Below are 20,771 nucleotides of genomic sequence, written 5' to 3'. Positions count from 1 at the left end.
CTCAAAATCAGATGGATAACATTGAATGAGAACTTTAAATAGATAGAACTTAAATGTTTACTTTTTAATTATATATTTAAAGAAAATTGATAGAACTTCAAAGCCAATTTAATCCAACTAGTCCCTAAATAACAATGTATTCATTATTTCTATCCAGTTAACAATATAAATTTAAAATCCCATGAAAGATGCATCAACGCCATAATTAAATGAATCAGCAAGCATTTATGTACTACTTTCTGTAGAATATACTATTTTAGACAGTGGGGGTAAAAACAAAAATGAAACAGTCCCTAACTAGTGCCTCTATTCTGAAGTCAAACACCAAGGAAACTTGCAACAAATTTAAGGAAAAATCTCTTGAAGACAGACCAACCTGAAACTCTATCAAGAACTTCTGCTAAGGTTGTTGAAATAGGCAGATGAAGAGTACGAAACTTGTGTCCTGCTCCATACATTGGGTGCTGGATCACATGACTAGTAGCATTTATTCTTCCTTTGTATAGCTGAAAATTAAATGAAAAGATTGAGCTTACTCTATTTTGCAAACAATTTTAAAGCCCGTAAGTTAAAAACCACAAAAGCTGTTCAAAATAAAGTTTTAAAAGAATGATAAATAATTCTGTTTTGTTATTTTATTGGAATTATCTGGGAAATTCCCCCAAATACTCTAAAACAACTACAAATTAACAGTGTCTATTTTTAAAAATCCATACAGCAATGAAAATAGAGATACTAGGTGAGAAAGATTATTTCAAAATAAATTTTTTTTTGGCAATTGGTATCACTTTTTAATCTTTTTAGTGTTAAAACTGCCCCAAATGGTAAAGCACATATATGAAAAAAATGGGAAAAAAATCATAACAAAAGTTATGAAGACATTATTTACTCATTATTAGACATTTACGTATATATCAGATATTACTAGAAAAACAGTTCTTGGCAAAATCTTATAATCAGCATATCTCAGGAGAGGGCCCTAATTGAGTCCAAATGAGGGCTGAGATGACAGGAGACAGCAGACTCAGGGCAAAATACAATACACCTGTTGGAGGACTATAGGAAAGACTACAAAATAATCAGTACGTGGGCTCTAAGGATGATGTCCACTCTAGGTTGTTTTTTTTCCTTGTAACAGATCCAGATATATTCAAGGCAGATTCCATTCACTGGTTCAATAAATAAATTCAGGTAAAGTAAACAAAATATACTCACTGGGCATGGTGACTGAAGAAACATTGTCACTTTCTCATCCTCTAGCATCAACTGCAAAAAGAGACGCCGTATAAAGCCTGAAATGTTTCCAGATGTTGGAAGGTTTCCTCGTTGAGGGGATGATTGAAAAAGTTCACAAAGAACCTAGAAAGACAAGACATTTAAAACTGATAATGTGACTTATTAAGTCCCTAGATTTGTTTTCCTTAGAAATTATAACATAAAAACTTTTCAATACTTGGTAATAAATTAAATGGAGGTGAAGTAAAGACATTTTAGGGAATGCAGAGAAGACTGGATTTAGAGTCAGAGGATTTATGTTCAGTCCCAGCTATGCCATTACTATAGTTAAGATCCTGACCAAATCATTTAACTTGGGTTTCAGAGGCTTCATTTCTAAAATGAGAATAAATCAGATGCAAGTCTCAGGCAACTGATTGCTCTGTAGTAAGCACAGATCTATACAATCAAATTGTAATACCACAAATGAATTTTAGCAATTTTTTTATATCCTAGAAAAAGTGAGAAAACATAGGATAAGATAATGAGGGGCACTTATTTTTTTCAAAAGATGAATCCCATGCTATGTCAATTATGAGCAATTAACTTCATGATTCTGTACTATTAGACTAAAATTCTGTGACATTTAAACTGTTTTAAATGCCAGTTTTACAATAAAAAAAAATAAATAAATAACACTCATTAGCAATGGATGTAGCCAAAAACAAACAAAAGACTTATGAAGATATCTAAAAACTAAAAACAAACAAATAAAAATTTAAAAATCCCTTAATTCCATGATGGTACAAATCTCAATCTACCTCATGTAGATTGTATTGCAATAGCCTCCATTTCACCCTCTTCCTAAGGCATAGATTAGTCAATATCATTTCTCTAATCAGTTAAGTTCCCAAGGCTCCATATTGTCTCTAGGATCACATACTAGCTTTTCTATACAGCTTTACTGTTTGGTTCTCTTTTCTTTTTTGAGATTGATCATACATTGCTTCCCTTCACTTCTAATAATGTTCCAAGCACACAGTCTTTCTAGTAGATTCTCAGTAAACACTGATTTTTTTTCTACTTTTTATCCTTATTTTTTTATATAGGTTGTTTCACATATGTAAATTTCAGAGCCCCTTTTTTCTGCCCCTTATGAATTTTGCCCCTTAGAAATTTTACGTCTTTCAAAGTTCATCTCTAGTGTCACCAAAAAGAAATTATGAACTACACTAAGTGTTGTCACTTCCTCCCTATACTCCCCATCAAGTCCAACTAAAATAATTTGATATTATCTTCTTACCTGAGCCATCAGCCTCTGGTTGTTAGGGTGACAAGAAATGCACTGTAAAAAGAATGCCACCGTGGCATTCTCAATTGCAGTTCTCTGCTGAGTAGTTAATCCTGTCCCAGAAGCTGAGGAGAGTAAATTAGACCTTGCACTAGTTTGTGGCACCCCTGAACTGTGTCCTCCTGAAGTGGCACCAGAATGACATAATAAGAATAGAAGGGCTGTCCATAAAGGGTTAACTTCAGAACCACCAAGCCAATCTTTCATAATGTGACTACTGCCAACTTCTGTCAAGAACCTGAGAACAGGTGCAACAAGGTCGGCTGTAATGGGCATCTTATTAAAGTGCTGTGGAACATGATGTCTTCTGAGTTTTTCCTGGGTGATATCCACTGATGGAGAAGTGCAATCAGAGCTAGAAATATGGTTAAAACAAAAACTAGCTAGGCTCCTTACAAGAAGTGAGGGCAATCCTGAGTCTAATAATTGTTTGATAGCCTCTGGAGACTGAGAGGATGCAGCAAGAGTTGCCAGGTGAGACTCATTTAGTTCAAGAGGTGCTTGTGCATTTTTGGAATCATCTGTTAAAGATGAACTGAGATCCTGTTTTTTACTATCATCAGTCATTGAAAGTCTGTGGTGACACTGTATTGGAGGAGGAGTAATTCCCATCCAGGCCATAAGCAAGGAAAAATAATTTGGGTGTATATGACACATTGAGCAAAGAAGACTGTCAACAGCTTTCTTCAAAACCATGTTGCAAGGAAGAGACATAGACCAATTAAAAAGTGACCTAGAAAAGTCAAACAAAATTTCACATGTTAATTTTTATTTTAAAAAAAGAGCACATTTCTATTCTGAAACAATTTTTTTTTCAAAATGCTATTTACCTAATGAAAAATGACATTATAATACAGTTCACTTGAACTATAGATTGCTTTCAAAAGAAAAAAATGTAAAGATTTATACTTTCTCTCCTCATCCTAATTTATAGGACAATCACTCAATGGCTATGATATACCTACTAAATCTCTACAATAAAATGACAAAACGTTAAAACAAAAATAAAATCCCAAGAAAAGATAAAATGCAAAATGAAAGCACTAAGGTGGTAGTGACAACTGGTTGATAACACTATTGTGGCAATTTTAAAAGGAAATGTTTAGCTTTATGAAGCCCAAGAAATAAATAAAAAGCTCAGCTGTTACCACCATTAAAGAAAGCAACACAAAGTATAATGAAGGTTAACTGAAGATCCAAGTTGGAATGATGGGAATCCTTTGCAACAGTAATCACATGTTGACCGTAAGTATCTTCTATCAAAATATCTATCTCTCATTAAAAAAGCTAGAAAAATTAATTTGTCTATAGTTTTGAACATATAAGAAATATAATTTAAATATCACAAATTTTGCAATGATGTCAAATAAGTTTCTTTGATGTTTAATGAGTTGAAATAACAAACAATAGCATGTGTCACTAATTCATCCTCTTCAAAGCAAGGTAAATTAAGGTAGTTAAAGATAAACCAGCACTCCTTAGGATTATCACTGATTACATCCAAGATAGTTGATAACATATTCATCTATTTAAATACACAATGCGAATCATAAAGCATATTTCAGCAAATGAGAAATTAATATTAGACTTATGAAAACAAAATTCCATATGCAATACTTACTCAAAGAGCTCTCTGTTCAGCAGTGCTGGTAAATCATACTCCACAAGTAGTTCATAGCTATGCCATAAGATTGCTGCCACACAGTGCAAATGAGAGGGAGATGGCATCAAAAGACCATACTCTCTTGTTGATGTGCTGGGACAGACATAGCTCATCCTTCCACTTCTTTTCATAGCGGCTACTCTTGCAGAATCACTAACCCACTTCAACAAAGCCTGAATTCTTCAAAGAAGAAGCACAAAGAACTGTTATGACTGTAAGTTCTAAAACTGAAGAAACATTGCCTCATATAATTTATATTTCTAGTATACTGCAATAGAAAACTATTTAAAATGTTGAATCCTTTAGAAAGTTTGGGGGGGAGAAGGGGGAGAGGGAGAGAGACACACTACTAGACATGTAGAATTATCTAAGTAATTGTGTGAGACATATTTTCATTGATTTCTTTTTTTTAGAATGTGGGACACATTTAAAGGGTTAAAAAAAATAAAATAAGCATTCATTAACTGAATTAAAAGACACTTTTTGGAGCACTACATGTAAAAATTTCATTTCAATGAAATTGTCTTCAGTAACTGTCAAATCAAAATTATAAACATTTTCCACTCACTAAACTAGTTAAAAATCTAAAATATTACCTACCTTGATAAAAATCATGGCATTATAAACTATTCTGATACCTCACTGTAACATAGAGAAACTTATAAATTCTGAATAAGAATCAACTTTGTAAAATACAACAATTTTTCTTTAAAACATCATTTCCCTCTCACTGCAAGGGTTTGAAAGGGTTTTTATTCACATATGGAAGGCACAAATTCCTTATCTGATATTTAATGTTTTTACAATACAGCTTGTATATTCATAAGCAAGTAATTTGTAAAAATATGTTCATTATATGACCAGAAGAATTTGTAAAACCATAATACTATATATATCTTGAAATAAACGATCAAACAACTGACAGGATCAGATTTTTAATTTTCTAAAACAAGCTACTTATTCCAGAAAATAATTTGTGACATTCTTCTGTAAAAGGTGCTACCAAAGGGAATTGGCAATGATAAGAAGAAAAAAGTACTGATCAAGAAATTAGAAAAGCTGGACTGTGAGAGAAAAGAACATCTGCAGACAACATAGAATAAATGACTGGCTAACACTAATATGTCTTTTTTTTTTTTTTTTTAAATATACCACAGTCCTTCTGTTCCTCCAGATCTGATATGTTACAGTCATCACTAAGTATCTAATATCCCAAATCCCAATAACCTGATTAATGGCATACTACCTACATATAACTCTGTACTCACATGATTACAACCTTAACCTCATGTCACCTCTTTCTGGGATTATTACAAATGGTTCCTAATTGGTCTCTCTAGTTCTAGGTTTTCCTCTCAACTTATCCTCCACACAAATGCAAAATTCCTAAAGATGACCGTGTCACTTCTCATCTTTAGAAGCGACTGAAATCACTCCTTGGAGTCAATAGTTTTCTACTACTTCTAGAAAAAAAAATACAAACTCCTATGTCTGGGATATCATAATAAACTCACAGTGGCACTCATATTTCTTTCCATGAAGATCTCACACTACTCCTCAATTACTTTTCTTCTATCTTGTGGAACCCTAAAATCCTTCGATCTTCAAGCCAAATGCTCCTTCAAAAAAGCGGAAAATGATTCTGCTAGGCTGTTCTGGTGGTTGGTGCACTCTTTTTAGAAAAATTACATTCTAGTTATTTTGAAAATATTTTATATAGCTGAGGAGAATAAATTAGACCTTGCACTCTAAGCTTGCTGCCACACAGTGCAAATGAGAGAAAGATGGCATCAAAAGACCATACTCTCTTGTTGATGTGCTGGGACAGACATAGCTCATCCTTACACTTCTTATATTATAATATAGGAGATAAGAAGCTGACTCTCAGGCTGAGAAGACCTGTGTACAGAGAAACACAATGTCTGAAACATACACTTAAGGGTTCAAAGTAATTCTCTGTCTCTGTCTCTTTTGATGAGGCAGATGGGCTAGGTGACTTGCCCAGAGTCCCACAGGTAGCAGATGTTAAATATCGAAGGCTGCATTGAACTCAGGTCCTCCTGACTCCAGAGTTGTATGCTCTATATACTATATGATCTCACCGCCCCTAAAGTAATTCTCAACAACACTAAAATAGTAGAAAAATTATAAAGGAAATTTCCTGTATATCCATGAAATCACAGGTCTTAACCAAACCAAGATAGCAAAAAAAAAAAAAAAAAAAAAAAACCACACCCTGAAATTGATTGTACTCCTCTCTATCCCCTTTTGCAAAATGTAGGAAAAGCATAAATATTGGCAGAAACTATTTCATTCTTATATTTGCTTGCCTATTATGCAGTATACATACTCAAAAAATGCTTCTTTCTGGAAGGATAAAGTCAAATACAATACAAAAAAAAAAAAAAAATTTAAGCACCTCTGTACAAAACACTATCACAAATATAGAATCAAATCTAAAATGTAGGCAACATAGTCCTCTACACTCAAAAGCTCCACAATTTATTAAACAGATACAAATCCAGCAGACATTGAGGAGGGATGGCAAAGCAAAGAAAATAAAGAAAACAATACATATTATGGGGCAGACTAGAATCATGGAGAAGACTGGAAAAGGTAAGTGATTTATGTGAGGTCTTCAAGGGTAGACAAAAGAGTAGGAAATTGTGGTGATTAATATGGTGGCAATAGTAATATTAACCTCCCAAACTGTTCTAAGTTGCTATTACTAATTAATAATGAAACTAACCAGTAGAACATAGTCAAGTGGAGGATAAAGCATAAGCATGTATTCAGTCACAATGAACAATGTTTGTGTTGATATCATATTATACAATTTTGGAAGGGGTATAAATCTTTCCTGAGATTCACTCTGTCTTCCTGAGTCTACAAATAAAGATAAATGAAAATAAGAAAATATCAGTATCTATATATTTCATGTTTCACATACCATATGTGAAGTGGCACTTAGACCTAGTTTTATTGACTATCACCAATCCTTTCCCCGATACTATACTTTCTTTTACGTGAAAAATAAGAAATTTAAATTATTTTACCTATCTTTTGTCCCAGGATCTTGAGTGGTTCCAAGTTGGTAAAGAATGTCTATTGTAGAGTCAGAAGATAAACCATTAAGTCTTCCAAACAGTAAAGGGCTATTCAAATCTTACCACATGAAGAAAAAAGGGGAAAAAAAAAAGAAAAGAAAAAAGGCAATCTCAGAATTGAATTTTCTTAGAGCAAATTTGGAGGGTGAGGGTGAGAGGAATACACACATATTTTGCTATTTGAAGTAAGTTGAAATTTTCATGTATTTATTTCTTAAAATACTTTTAAACATCTAGGAAAGCTACTTCAAAAATTATATAATACAAAAGATTGATTATACATAAAGACATTAGTAGAGAATTGAAAAGGAGCTCAAAGACCTATCACTTTCATTTTACCACAAGAAAAAAAATGAATAAAGCAAAATACTCACCTGTAGGGTCACTGCCTGATGCTGCACAATTTCTTAGGAGAATATCTATCAGCTTTAATCCAATTTTAGTGGATTGAAGGCCTATTTTAACAAGCACAGCTTCGATGTTAGGTGAATGCATACCACAGTATGGTGACATTAGTAAGGCTGCACATGTCTGGAGAAGATTAGCAGTGGGTGCAGCTGCACTTGCCATCATTCCTTCCAGATCACTTATGTGAGTAAGGCAGTGATGTAATAACCGTAACCAACCAATACTGAAACATAAAAAACACAAAACTGCTAGAATGACAAATATTAAAATATTACCTCACATTGTTTCAGTGGTAATAAACAAGGATTTTTTAAAAATATAGAATAAGAAAAAAAAATCCGCTACAATTCATGTTAACTAATTTTTGTGAATCATTTAATAAGCAGTTGCAAAGTCAGATTTTAAAAAGCTTTATTGCAAATTGTGTTAAAAAATACCTTGTTTTGGACACCTGATCTTCAGATGGAAGAAAAGGATTGTTAACTGTTGCTGATGATGTATTTCCAAATGCTGTGAGGCCTAGTAATTTAATCTGAGAAAGACCCAAAGTGCTGGCATCTCGTGGACGGTGTAGTCTAAGACAAACAGCGGAGGCTACTTCCGGCTTAACAAGCTGGATTTTTATGTAGGTGAGACCACTGGTAACCACAGGGGAGGACAAAGGTAGCATATTAACCCCATCTGCACTCACTTCAACAGATACTGAAGAAGGACAAGCTATAATTAAAGGAAATAACATGCAAGTTATTGAAATATTACTATTCTATACCACAACAGAAACATGCTTTTAATTAATCTTTATCTCTACACAATGTATAAAACAAATTTGTTGTTTTAATTTACGTTTTGCCACTGATATCCATTATAGTTTCATAAATGTCTCAATTTTGCTCTAAGATACAACTTATAACTAAGAATTCTAAATATTCCAATTTAAAGAATATTCTAAGTGATTGTATATGAATGTAATGGACTATTATTGCTCTGTAAAAAAATGATTAGCAGACTGATTTGAAAAAACCTAGAATGACTTGCCTGAACCAATGCTAAGTGAAATGAGCAGAACCAAGAGAATATCATATGCAGCAACAAGATTATGTGATGATCTGTGATTGACTTGGCTCTCTTCAACAATGAAATGATTCAAAGCAATTTCAATAGATTTGTGATGGCAAGAGTCATTTGTATCCAGAGAGAGATATATAGAGACTGAATGTGGATCAAAAAATAGTATTTTCATTTTTTTCTTGTTGTTGTTTGCCTAGCTTTCTTTTTTTCGTCTTTTTTTCCCCCAATTATTGATCTAATTTTTTTTTATACACCATGATGAATATGGAAATACATTTAGAAGAACTGTACATAAGTAACCTATATTGGAATTGCTTGCTCTCTATTGGAGGGGTTGAAGAGGAGGAAGAAAAAATTTGGAACACAAGGTTTTGCAAAGGTGAATGTTAAAACTATTTTTGCATGTATTTAGAAAAATAAAGAGCTGTTAAAAATAACAAATAAATAAATGTGTTTTTTTAAAAAGAAATTTTAAAAAAAGATTAATTTGGATTTCAACCACTGCTAATCTTTGTTTGTTAAAGCATCCAACATTATTACAAGGAATACCAGGGGAACTGACAAAGAGACTTTATTAAGGGATTTAGCAACACAAAAGACATCTGATAAAGAAATTTAATTATGCTATATATCTAATTTGTCAAAAACTTATACTTATTGTAAAAACTTGTAATCACAAGCAATTACTCTTCAATTTTTCTAAAGGTAAAGAATTTCCAAGGGAACTTAACACTAATTTCTGAGTGAAGTTAAAAGTTTTTTTTTCCCTAAAATTACCTTTTAAAAAGTAAAAATTGGGAAGTCAAAGTGTTTAAGTACAAATAAGTATAGATAAATAATACATAAAGATATGAAATAATGGCTATTGTTTTAATAATAATTTATATAATAATTATCTAGCTACTATGTAGCTAAAAATCACAGTAGATCCTCATGCACTGTGAGGGAAATGCTACCACTGTCATCATTCTATAGAAGAGGAAATGGAGCATAAGGAAAAGTTCATGATTTTTACAGGATCATACAATTTCTAAGTTATAAAGTAGGTTCATTTATATATGAAAATGTATAGCTATTAAATACTTAACATTTAATGAATTGAATGTTGGGATTTTTTTTCTATGCACAAAAGGTACTTAACATTGCATTATAGGCATGGTTACAAAAATGAATCAAAACTGCTAAACAAAATTTGTACTTGACTATTTTATATGAACTGGTTCAAACATATTTCTGAAACTATATATATATCCTATTCTCTACTTTCCCAATTCTACTCACTTGCAAGAGATGCAAGATGGGGTTGAATATGTATCTCTTTTATTAGAACAGCAGCTGGAAGGTGGATGGTCAGATCACACCAGGCCTCCTCTGGCAAAAATATGTAAGACCATGCAGCAGAGCGAGCTCTTCTATGAGGAGGTGTAGCCTGAAGTAACACTTCTGCAGGCTGAGCAGTAGGGCTACTGGATGTAATAGTTCCTAGAAAAAAATTATTTGATAAAATGTGGGAAAAAATCACAACTTATACTATGAGTCAACTTTTATTATGAAAAAATATTTCATTATATACTATACTTGTGACTGTCCAATATTGGCTAATAATGTAAAGATCATCTTTTAATAACAGTATTTATGTAGCACTTCTAAGGTTTACAAAACCATTTTATATGTTACTTAATTGCATTCTCCCATCAACATTTCCAATTTTATACCTTGCATTCAACCCTCTCCAAAATCCCCAGTCCCCCACATACTCTATGATTCAGTGACACTGATCTTGGTTTGGTTCTCAACCAAGACATTCCATAAAGAAATGGCTATCTCCTCAAACCTGGAATTCTCTTTCTCCTCATCTTTACTACCTGGCTAACCATCATTCCTTCAGGACTCAGATAAAAGCAGTCCTACCTCTCTTAATTCTAGTGCATTCCCCTGTCCTTTATTTCCAAGCTGCCATTATTTGAACTACTGTTTGCATATTGAATCTCCCATGGGACAATGAGCTCTTTTCTCTGTATTTAGCACAACACAAGGCCTATGGCAAATTTATAACTCATTTTTACTGACAGATCTTTACAACAATTCTGAGAGTAGAGTAATTCTATTAGCTTTATTTTACATATGAGGAAGCTGAGGAATAGTAGTTAAGGGACCTGTCTAGGGTCATAGACCTAATTAAGTGCCTATGGCCTAATTTGAATACAGGCCTTTCAGAATCAAATTATAACATTTGAGACAAACAATATAATGGTCGAAATAGTCTGTGATACAAAATCATTAGTGTTTTTTAAAAAATTAGAAACTCACAATTAACCGTAGCAAGTCTACTGCTTTGAGTCAAAAAAGTTAAAATTTAAATTATTTACTGCTACAGTTAATTACATTAAACTACTTGAAACTACCTATCTACACTTAAATAAGCTACTAAATTGTGGAAAAATGCTAACATTATATCATTTAAACATCAAGAAGCTAGATCAATGAAAAAGTAAGAGATAAACAGACAAGTAAGAAAAAAAGAATTTTAACAACCATCTAAGCAAATCTAACTAGTCATTTTATAGATTAAGAAATAATATAGGGGCAGTGAGACAGCACAGTGGATACAGAACTGGCCCTGAAGTCAGAAGGACCCGATTCAAATCTGGCCTCGAACACTTAATACTTCCTAGGTGTATGACCCTGGGCAAGTCACTTCATCTCAATGCCTCAGGGGGGGAAAAAAAAAGAGAATAAAAGAGTTAAGTGATTTGCACAAAATCATTAGAACCATAAATAATCCTGAAATTAGACGTAACATACAGTTCAAGTCTCCTTACTATTAGGCCAATGTACTTTCCTATACAATAGAGCTAAAAATTGGAGTATCCCTCATATGCATCAACTATGGTTGCATCTGTAGAACTTTTGTTTCGTGTGAATTTTCGTTGTTAATCACTTGAAATAAATAGAAATGGGGAACATTAATGTCACACAAACATTTAGAGCACTCATTAAAAAAGTTTACAAAACAAACTCAGCATATATACAGAAATATACAAAAACTGTGGAAGGTACAGATTCTCCTACCCAAAGGTGCAAAGTTGTGAATTCCTTCTGCATTGTCAGGTTCAGATGCCAATACTCTTGCTTTCAAACTACTGTCAGAAGCCTTACTAGGCCCAGAATCCAGAAATTTCATAATTGTTGATACCATGCTTCTTGCAGTATTTACAATAGCTCTGGTACTGGTGACCATGTTGTTGCAAATAAGCTGAACACCACCTAGATTAAAAAAAAAAAGTTAATGAGTTTAAATGATCCAAACATCAATTATTTGCCATTAAAAATTGTACTAATTGGGGCACTAATGCATTGTTGCTGGAGTATAGAGAGCCAGAACTCTGGAGAAGCATACTTGAAATAAGGTGTTAACTCAGAGGAATTGATAAAACAATGGTTATGTAGTTTAGCATGGTGATTAATAGCTCTCTACTTCAGTACATGTACATACTACTTAATATAGTTCTACAAGATTGACACCTGTGATGATGTAATTATAATAGAGTATATAAGAGCCAACTAGGACTGGAGGAGAGACATTCCATCTTTTATCAGGCTCCTGATGGATCTCCTTCATTTCTTTACTGAAACCAAGTCCTGTCTGAAAGCCCTCCGGAAAGCTAGCCAGGCCCCAAGTGAAGAAGACAATAAAGAATTTGGAATTTATCTCTCCCTATTCTTGTGGTGATTACTCAGCTGAAACGATGGCTCATCCCAAGACCTCCAGAAAACCAACCAGAACATTATATTTTGGTGTCTGAATGAACCTGGGGCTAAGAACCTACATCTGTGATCCAGAAATTAAGGTGAGTACAAAAATAGACAAGAAAGAAACTTTGTTAAGGGCTAAACTAGTATTTCAGCTGAAATGGAATAAATGTTTAGAAAGGAGCCTTTTCCACCTCAAGTTAAAATGTGTAGAAAGCATGGTTAAACTAATAAAAACCCAAGGTTTGAGTGTAACTTAGGAGCAGATCATTGGACTTTTAGAAACATTAAAATGCACGTCCCCTTAGTTCTCCAAGGAAGAATTAGAGGCAGACAAATGGAAATTAGTAGGAGAGCAATTAACGGAATATTACAATGATAATGTTCTGATTCAATTCCTAAAGAAACATTCTCTCTATATAATTTAATACTATTGGCTTTAGGAAATTACATTAAGTTTTAGAGTAAGGACAAAGAAGAAAGTGCAAGAGGAAGAGAGTACTGATGAAGCAATTGAAAAACATGAAGAATTAGACAAAAAAGGAGTTAAATACAATCCTGATGAAATTAAGGAATGTGGTGCTTCATAGCAGAAGCCATTAGAGCATTACCCATCCCCTGAAATACCCCCCCTCAATTAACCCTTCATGGGTGAAAGGAGAAGGGGGGAGGAACAGTGATACAATCAGCACCACCCATGAAGTAGCTTTGTCCACCTCCTATGATAAGATTACAAAAGGCCCTAGTTAAAGCTAAAAAAAAAAGGACAGGATACATCTGATTTAAGAATAGAAGCACACCATGTTATTCAAGAGTTTGCCTCTTCAGGTCAAGAAAGGAGAAGATACACTCCTTTTGATCTGGAAATTATCAAAGATCTGAAAAAGGTTTACACTTTTTATGGGATTACATCATCTTATGTTAAGAGGATATTAGAGAATTTAGCTTATGAAATTTTAACTCCTAGTGATTGCAAATCTATATATAGCAAGGACATGCTTAGAACCTGGACAAAACTTGTGGCTTTCAGAATACAGTGAACTATGCAGAATACAAGACCAACTAAAGAGGCAAATTACAGTTAATATACAAATCACCTTTGACCAACTAGCATTTAGGTCATTATGCAAAAGCTTTAGCCTAGATTAATTACCCTTTGACAGCATATAAGCAAATTGCTGCTGCTGCTGCTATAAAAGCATGGGACACCCTCCCAAGATAACAAGATACAGGGGAAGCCTTCACAAAAATAAAGCAAAGTCCAAATGAACCCTTTGCTGATTTCATGGGACGTCTGCAGACAGCTATTATATGAACTATTGGTGAAAATGCAGTAACAGGAACAATGATAAAACAACTTGCTAGATAAAATGTTAATGAGGTTTATAGAAGAATTATACTACACAAGGATGCTTCTTTGGAGGAGATCATAAGATGCTGTGCTACCATGGGCACAAATGCCTTTTATACCCAGGCTATGATGGAGAACATGGGAAGATGGGGTGCGTCAAGGCAAGGGACTTTCAGAGAGACAAGTCAATGCTTTCAATGTGGTAAAGGGCATCTGAAAGCTCAATGTAGGCAAAGAGATAGAGTGAGAAGACAGGGTGAGAGAACAAGACCCAAAATACCTATGTCCAAAACGCAAAAAAGGTTTCCATTGGCCTCAGAATATAAATTGACTCAGGGAAATGAGAGGCGGGGCCCAGCTCCAAGACCTCAAACAAAAAACAGATGATGGCATGATGGCAGAGAGTCTTTAGAATTTCAATATTCTGATATGATCAATCAATAACAAAGCAATCAGATGGGAGAAAGGGATTACAACTGGGGAGAATACAGGTTTTTTAACCAGACAGAAGTGTCCAGTGTGAGCAGGTTCAATATAGTCACCAGGTGATCAGATAGGTTAATTGCTTGGAGGAGAGGGTTTGCTTGCATCTCTACAGATGGAGAAGGAATCAGATAGGTACCAATGAGCTGTACTCACCTAGTCCATTGAAGAGAGAGACAGAAAAAGAGAAAAGCCTCGAAACAAAGAAGAAGACCTAAGAAACATCTGACACTGAAAGAACATGGCTGATAATGAGATTGTTGCAGGACTTAAAAACCCTTAAGAATCATTCAATTCCCTAAGACATAAGACTATTGTAGGACTTTAAAATCTGCAGGAATCACTGAATTCCCTCACATATGATGAGACTATTGCAGGACTTCAAAACTTGCAGGAATTATTGGATTCTCTGACACATGAAACAATGAAAGATAGATTGGTTTTGGACTATTTCTAGGACTTATGGACATGTATAATTCTTCATGTTGATTCATGTTGTTTGTTATGTCACTACTCGCCTGTGTTATATTACTATGTGCTGGTGTAAAACCTTCCATGTTGATGGATTTATGTATACCTGTTTCAAAGTTAGACCTTTCAGAAACCCATTAACAAAATGTAGTCTGACTTCTCATTTCCCTTTGGTGTTTTCATCTCCCTTCCTGAGACTTCAGGGAGGCATGATCACCTCCTTTTTTGGTGTCCCCTTTCCCCCCTTTTCTGAGAAGTCATGGAGGGCATAACTACCTATGTTCTAAAACAAAAGAAAGCGGGAGATATAGAGCCAGAACTCTGGAATTGAAACAAAGTGATAAATAACTCAGAGGAATTAATAAAACAATGGTTCTCTAGTTTAGGATGGTGATAAATAGTTCTCTAGTTCAGTACATGTACTTAGTACTTAATATAGTTCTACAAGATTGACACCTATGATGATGTAATTATAATAAAGAGTATATAAGAGTCAACTAGGACTGGAGGAGAGACATTCCATCTTTGATCAGGCTCCTGGTGGCTCTCCTTCTTTTCTCCACTGAAACGAACTCCAGAAAGCTAGCCAGACCCCAAATGAAGGAGACAGATTGTGAAGGAAATAAAGAATTTGTACTTATCTCTGGCTATTCTTGTGATGAATACTCTGTTGAAATGAAGGCTGGTCGCAAGACCTCCAGAAAGCTAACCAGAACATTACAGTGGAGTTGTAAAATGATTTAACCATTCTGGAGAGCAATTTACAAATATGCCAAAAGAGATAGAAAATTGTGACCCAGCAGTGCCACCAAGGGTCTGTAACCCAACAAAAGTGATTCAAGGTAAACCCAATAAACTTTGTATGAAAAACACCATTCATATCCTGAGAAAGAATTATGGATATAGAGATTGAATGTAAATCAACATATGCTATGTTTTTCTCCTGTGTTTTTTTTCCTTTTATTCTGATTTTTCTCTCCCAAAAAAATTCATAAGAAAAAAAATTTTAAAAAAAAGTACATGTAAAAAACTTTTTTTTGTTTCTCACATGTAACTGGAGAAAATAAAAATAAAAATTAAGAATATATTATCATTTATTAATGATCAAGATGATTACATCTGATGAAAAAATCTTAAGAGTAAATGTCCTAACAATCACTTACATACAGTTATTAACAACAGGAGAGATTTTTCTCTTACCCATATCATGAAATGCTTTTAATGCTTCACTGGTATCCAAGACTCTCAAAATGAACCATAACAATGGTTCAGATAACTGGCAAGTAGCAAGAGAGCCCTGAAAGAAATATAAAAAACTTTATAACTACAAAGTATAAAACAGAAAATCATCTAATGTCAAAACACTATATTTAGACAGTTATACACCTAGGATTTGGCATATCATTATCTTTCAAAAACAATATTTTTAAAATTGCTTTTTCAATATTACTACTCAGAAAATAAAATAAACACTATGCATAGGCTATTAATTTCCATAGTAAACTTCTATGCCATTCATCTTGAGTCAATAGTTTTATACAAATAAAATCATTTTTCAAAGATTCAGATAAAATTCATTTAAATGTCTTCAAGAATTTCCATATCAAAAGTGTTATTTCAACTACTTATAATATTTTGTAAAATAATCATTCAAATAATTAAAAACCAAAAGATTAAAAATCAAAATCAAGTTCAAATAAAATTCAAAATAAAAAGGATTATTTCTGAGAGCAAATTTAGCTCAACACACAACTCAATAAAAAGTGAGATATATAAAATAGTAATAAAATGATCAAAAATTGTTTTGAGAGATGGTTTTAAATTTTTTACTTTATAACTGAAAATAAATGAGAATTGTTACTCCTTTTAAAATATTGAACCGCTAACCGTTGTCATGGATTATTAATAAAGATTTAAGATTTATCATTTAAATTTGTAACACTTTCTGATGTCAATTAAAAAGCACTTATTAATGTAAGAGTTTAAAACTCATTCACTTATCTCCAATCAGAATCGACCTATATTACACAATATTTCCTTATCACCGTAGCACTGTAGCAATGTAATATTTAGCAGAAATTATGCAAAATACCATAAAGTTCATGAGAAGACTTACTTGTCTTCCCATATAGCCACAGGCCATATATGTTAGAATTGGTTGTAACATGACCTGTACGGTGGTAGCTTTTTTGCTCAGAGTAGTGAGTATGGTGAATAATCCATCCCCAACTGATATTGCATCTAATCCACCATGAAAGTTTTCATGTTTGGTGAGGTGTAAGCCACTTGCACCTAATATCAAAACAAACAAAAATTCCATAGTTTACATCAAAAAGAGAACCATCCTAATAGATACGAACAAATGTAACAAGAAAACATAAAGATAACTTCCCAAATAATCTAGAAAAAAATTAACATTTTCCTATAATCAATTCAAAACATAAGATCACACCTTTACATGAAAATTCCCAAAAATCCCTGTAAAAGTAATGCATGAGAGTGAAAGTGTGGTAACCTCTGCATGAAACAATTATATATCCATCAAAAATGGATTTCTGATTAGAAAAGAAGATAAAAGACCTGGCATTATAGCTAATTTAAGATCATAGCTAATTAAGGAGGATGGAATTCTTTTAATGGTTAGAAAATACTGCTCAGAGAATTAAGCAGATTTTAATAACAAATATTCCCATGAAATTTTCTGTATAACAACATGTATAACAAGATGTAGTCTAGATTACAAAATAGTACTATCACAGACAATATAGATTCCCTTTACAGGGTCATCGTCTTTTCCATTTATAAACATGATAAATCTTAGGAACTTTTATCAAACTCTTAAACACTTAAACTTTGTTGACACTAGATAACACAATAAATAAAATACTCGACTTGAATAAAGAAAACCCGAGTTGAAATCCAACTAGGTGTGTTTTCCTTGACTTAAGACTCCTGCCTCAGTTTCCTCATTTACAAAATAAGAGAATGATATCACCTACCTCACAGAGCAATTGTAATGATAAAATAAGATAAGTTCTTTGCAAATATTCAAGTGCTACATAAAAACCATTATTTTTATTATTATTATAATTTAAACCAAGTAGGAAGTTTTATCAATGAATTTGTTCTTGGTCATACAGTGCTTACCAATTTTATCAATGACTTGAATAAAGAAATCAATTACATTTTAAAACAAATTTAAGTGGAACAATGGTTAAAAAATGAAATTAATATGTATGAGATGATTAAGCATTAATTATGTGATAAGCGAAATGTGGTTAGAAAAAACCAAGGTTAAAAGATCTGTGATTTTGTCTAAAAGTTCAATACAAATTTAACACACAACAGCAACCAACGTAGCTAAGACAGAATGCTGTGTAATATAGAGGCATGCTACACAGAATAAGAAGAGTATCGATTACAAAATACTTCCTTTCTATGTGCCATGTTTTACAAAGGAAAATGACTAGTTGGAGAGTATTCTGACAATGCAATGTGATGGAAAGATCCCAAGACTTAAAAGTCAGAAGAAACACTAGTTCTGCTTCTTTATTTGGCCTTATGTAAGTCAGTTACTACTGATCTCAGATTTCTCATTTATAAAATGAAGAGACATTCTGATAATAAACATAAATAATAATTTTTTTCAATAGTGTTGTTAAACTGGATATATACAAATAAAAGCATGAAGAAATATTTAGCATACATAAGGCTTCAGAGGAATAGTGGTCTACAAGTATGTGAAAGCTATTATATAAGACAGAGACACTACTTGATCTTGATTCTAAGGGCATGATGGAAGGATGGGATCAAAGTTGAAGGGAGGCAAATTATTAGATAATTTTCCAGAGGAAAATTTCCTCAAAATAATAACTATCCAAATGTGAAATTAGGTTTCTTTGAATTAGTCATTTTCTATTTATCAAAGATTTTTAAATGGAGACTAGATTAATGTTGCAGCATGTTGTATGTAGTTATTTCTATGAAATAAAGGCTGGATAGCGTCAATCATACTAGTTACTTCTAAATCTGATTCTGTCTTGATGTGAATATCATAGGAAAAAAATAATATGACAACTATAAAGAAAAAGCTTGCAAGAGACTTGAAACTCTTTACCCAGAAGGATCTGAAGGAGTTAACACCCCACATTTAAGAAAATTTAAAAAGGAAAATAGGCAATATAAGTTAGTAGGGATTCTATTACCAAGAATAGAGAATAGTAATGTAATAGAAAATGATGATTATCTAAAGAGCCATGGACATGAAAATGCATGGAAATGCACATGCACACACACATTCCATCAAACTCACTAAACATTTAAATTTCCTGATACATATGAGAATCAACAGGGACAGAACAACAATTCCTTTCAGTACCGTTTGATAAATCACATGACATCTCGTCTCCTAAATATAGGTTTCTCTGAAGGTTCTGTCTTCAGCTGTTGTCTGTTCTCTACACTCACTCCCTGACACCTGTTCTCATGGGTCCAAACATTACATCTATGTAGATGCTTCTAAATATTTCTCTTTAAACACCAGTTCTATATAATCAGTAATCTAGAAGACATTTCTACCTACCAAAGTCTTTTATGTTCAGCACATCCAAAAAAGAATTTATCATATTCTCTCCTTAAACCTAGCACTATTCCAAACATTATATTTCAGTCTGGGATGTAAAGGTGGAAAGGACATCACTGCCCTTACATATGCAATTTCTCTGAGCTTCAGTCAATTTAATAAATTTTTTCTGATTAAGAGATATTTGTGGAGTGAATTTCTATAACAGAAAAGAAACCCATAAAGTGTTTCAATAAGTTATTACTTGATATTTCCCCTCTCCCCTGCAATACTGGTTTGTAATAATTAGGATAACTGAAGATTAAAAAAAAATTATGACTAACATCTCCTCATAAAAAATAAAAAAAACACTAAAGGGAAAAAATAATCTTATTAAGTTTGGAGGAAAATGCAATTAAGTGATATCATCCTAAAGGCAGTAAACTTTTATTAATAACTGCATACACAGAACTTAAGACCATAATGTTGATGCTGTAATCAGCATTATGGTCTAAGTTCTAAGAGTAGTTAGTTATCAGTGCATATTTATTAGATCTTTATATCTAGATATTCATTTGTTTCTCATAAAAATCAATTAAGAAAAAAAAAATCCACTGCAGTCAATTTGTAGCAAGTATGCTCTTACTACATGACTGATATAAAAGTGATATATCTAAGAACGTACATGTATGTTTATATTTACAATCTTAGAAAATCAAGCAAATCATCATTTTCCATCTCAGATGCTCAGCACATGAGAACAGGATCAAAACATGAGTGGCATTTCAAAGGAAAACATTTCAGCACAAATATTATTTAGAAAATTATGACAATCCAAGTAATTTGGCAAACTTAGATTTATAACTACATAAATAAACTTGGATTTTCTCGGTAAATCTGGTTTACTTTTTAAAAAAACTTACAAGTAAATTATATCAAAATTAGTATATTGATTTTCTATCCTAATTACTCAAATTATTACTCAATTAGATAATTAAATTATATAAGCAGCAAGTATTAATTTGTAAATAGCATATATAAGGATACTAACAGATTCCTAATATAGGAACAGATCCTGTCTCACAAATTATTTATAACTTAAAAAAAAAAGAAAAAAGGATGAAGAGCTGAAAGATAGTATTGATTAGCTTGATATCTTCCAAATTTTCTCCCCCAGAACAACTTACTGCCAAAGAATATTCAAAATTACTGTTGAAAGTAGTAAAATTAAAAAATGTATCAATCATGTCAGCATACTTAGTTTTTCAAAGTTATTTTACATATAAAAGAAAATTATTTTCAGTGTTCTTATTAATTAATAATTCTTAACAATGCATAAA

The 20,771-nt window shown here is 32.7% G+C and overlaps 1 protein-coding gene across 1 annotated transcript in view; it reads right to left on the bottom strand.

Moving 5' to 3' along the window:
- Positions 1–20,771, bottom strand: part of BIRC6 (baculoviral IAP repeat containing 6) — a 300,333-nt gene that overhangs the window by 111,660 nt on the left and 167,902 nt on the right. The window contains exons 47-57 of the mRNA XM_051976128.1: positions 16,987–17,162; positions 16,071–16,167; positions 11,885–12,079; positions 10,094–10,294; positions 8,182–8,461; positions 7,711–7,967; positions 7,286–7,394; positions 4,188–4,409; positions 2,519–3,299; positions 1,216–1,359; positions 377–506 (exon numbers count right to left, since the gene is read on the bottom strand). Coding sequence (XP_051832088.1) covers positions 377–506; positions 1,216–1,359; positions 2,519–3,299; positions 4,188–4,409; positions 7,286–7,394; positions 7,711–7,967; positions 8,182–8,461; positions 10,094–10,294; positions 11,885–12,079; positions 16,071–16,167; positions 16,987–17,162 — 2,592 coding nt within the window. The remainder of the gene's footprint in view (positions 1–376; positions 507–1,215; positions 1,360–2,518; positions 3,300–4,187; positions 4,410–7,285; positions 7,395–7,710; positions 7,968–8,181; positions 8,462–10,093; positions 10,295–11,884; positions 12,080–16,070; positions 16,168–16,986; positions 17,163–20,771) is intronic.

Source organism: Antechinus flavipes, chromosome 2 (assembly GCF_016432865.1).
Source record: "Antechinus flavipes isolate AdamAnt ecotype Samford, QLD, Australia chromosome 2, AdamAnt_v2, whole genome shotgun sequence".
Classification (NCBI taxonomy): Eukaryota; Metazoa; Chordata; class Mammalia; order Dasyuromorphia; family Dasyuridae; genus Antechinus; species Antechinus flavipes.
This window is presented reverse-complemented; position numbering and strand designations above follow the sequence as displayed.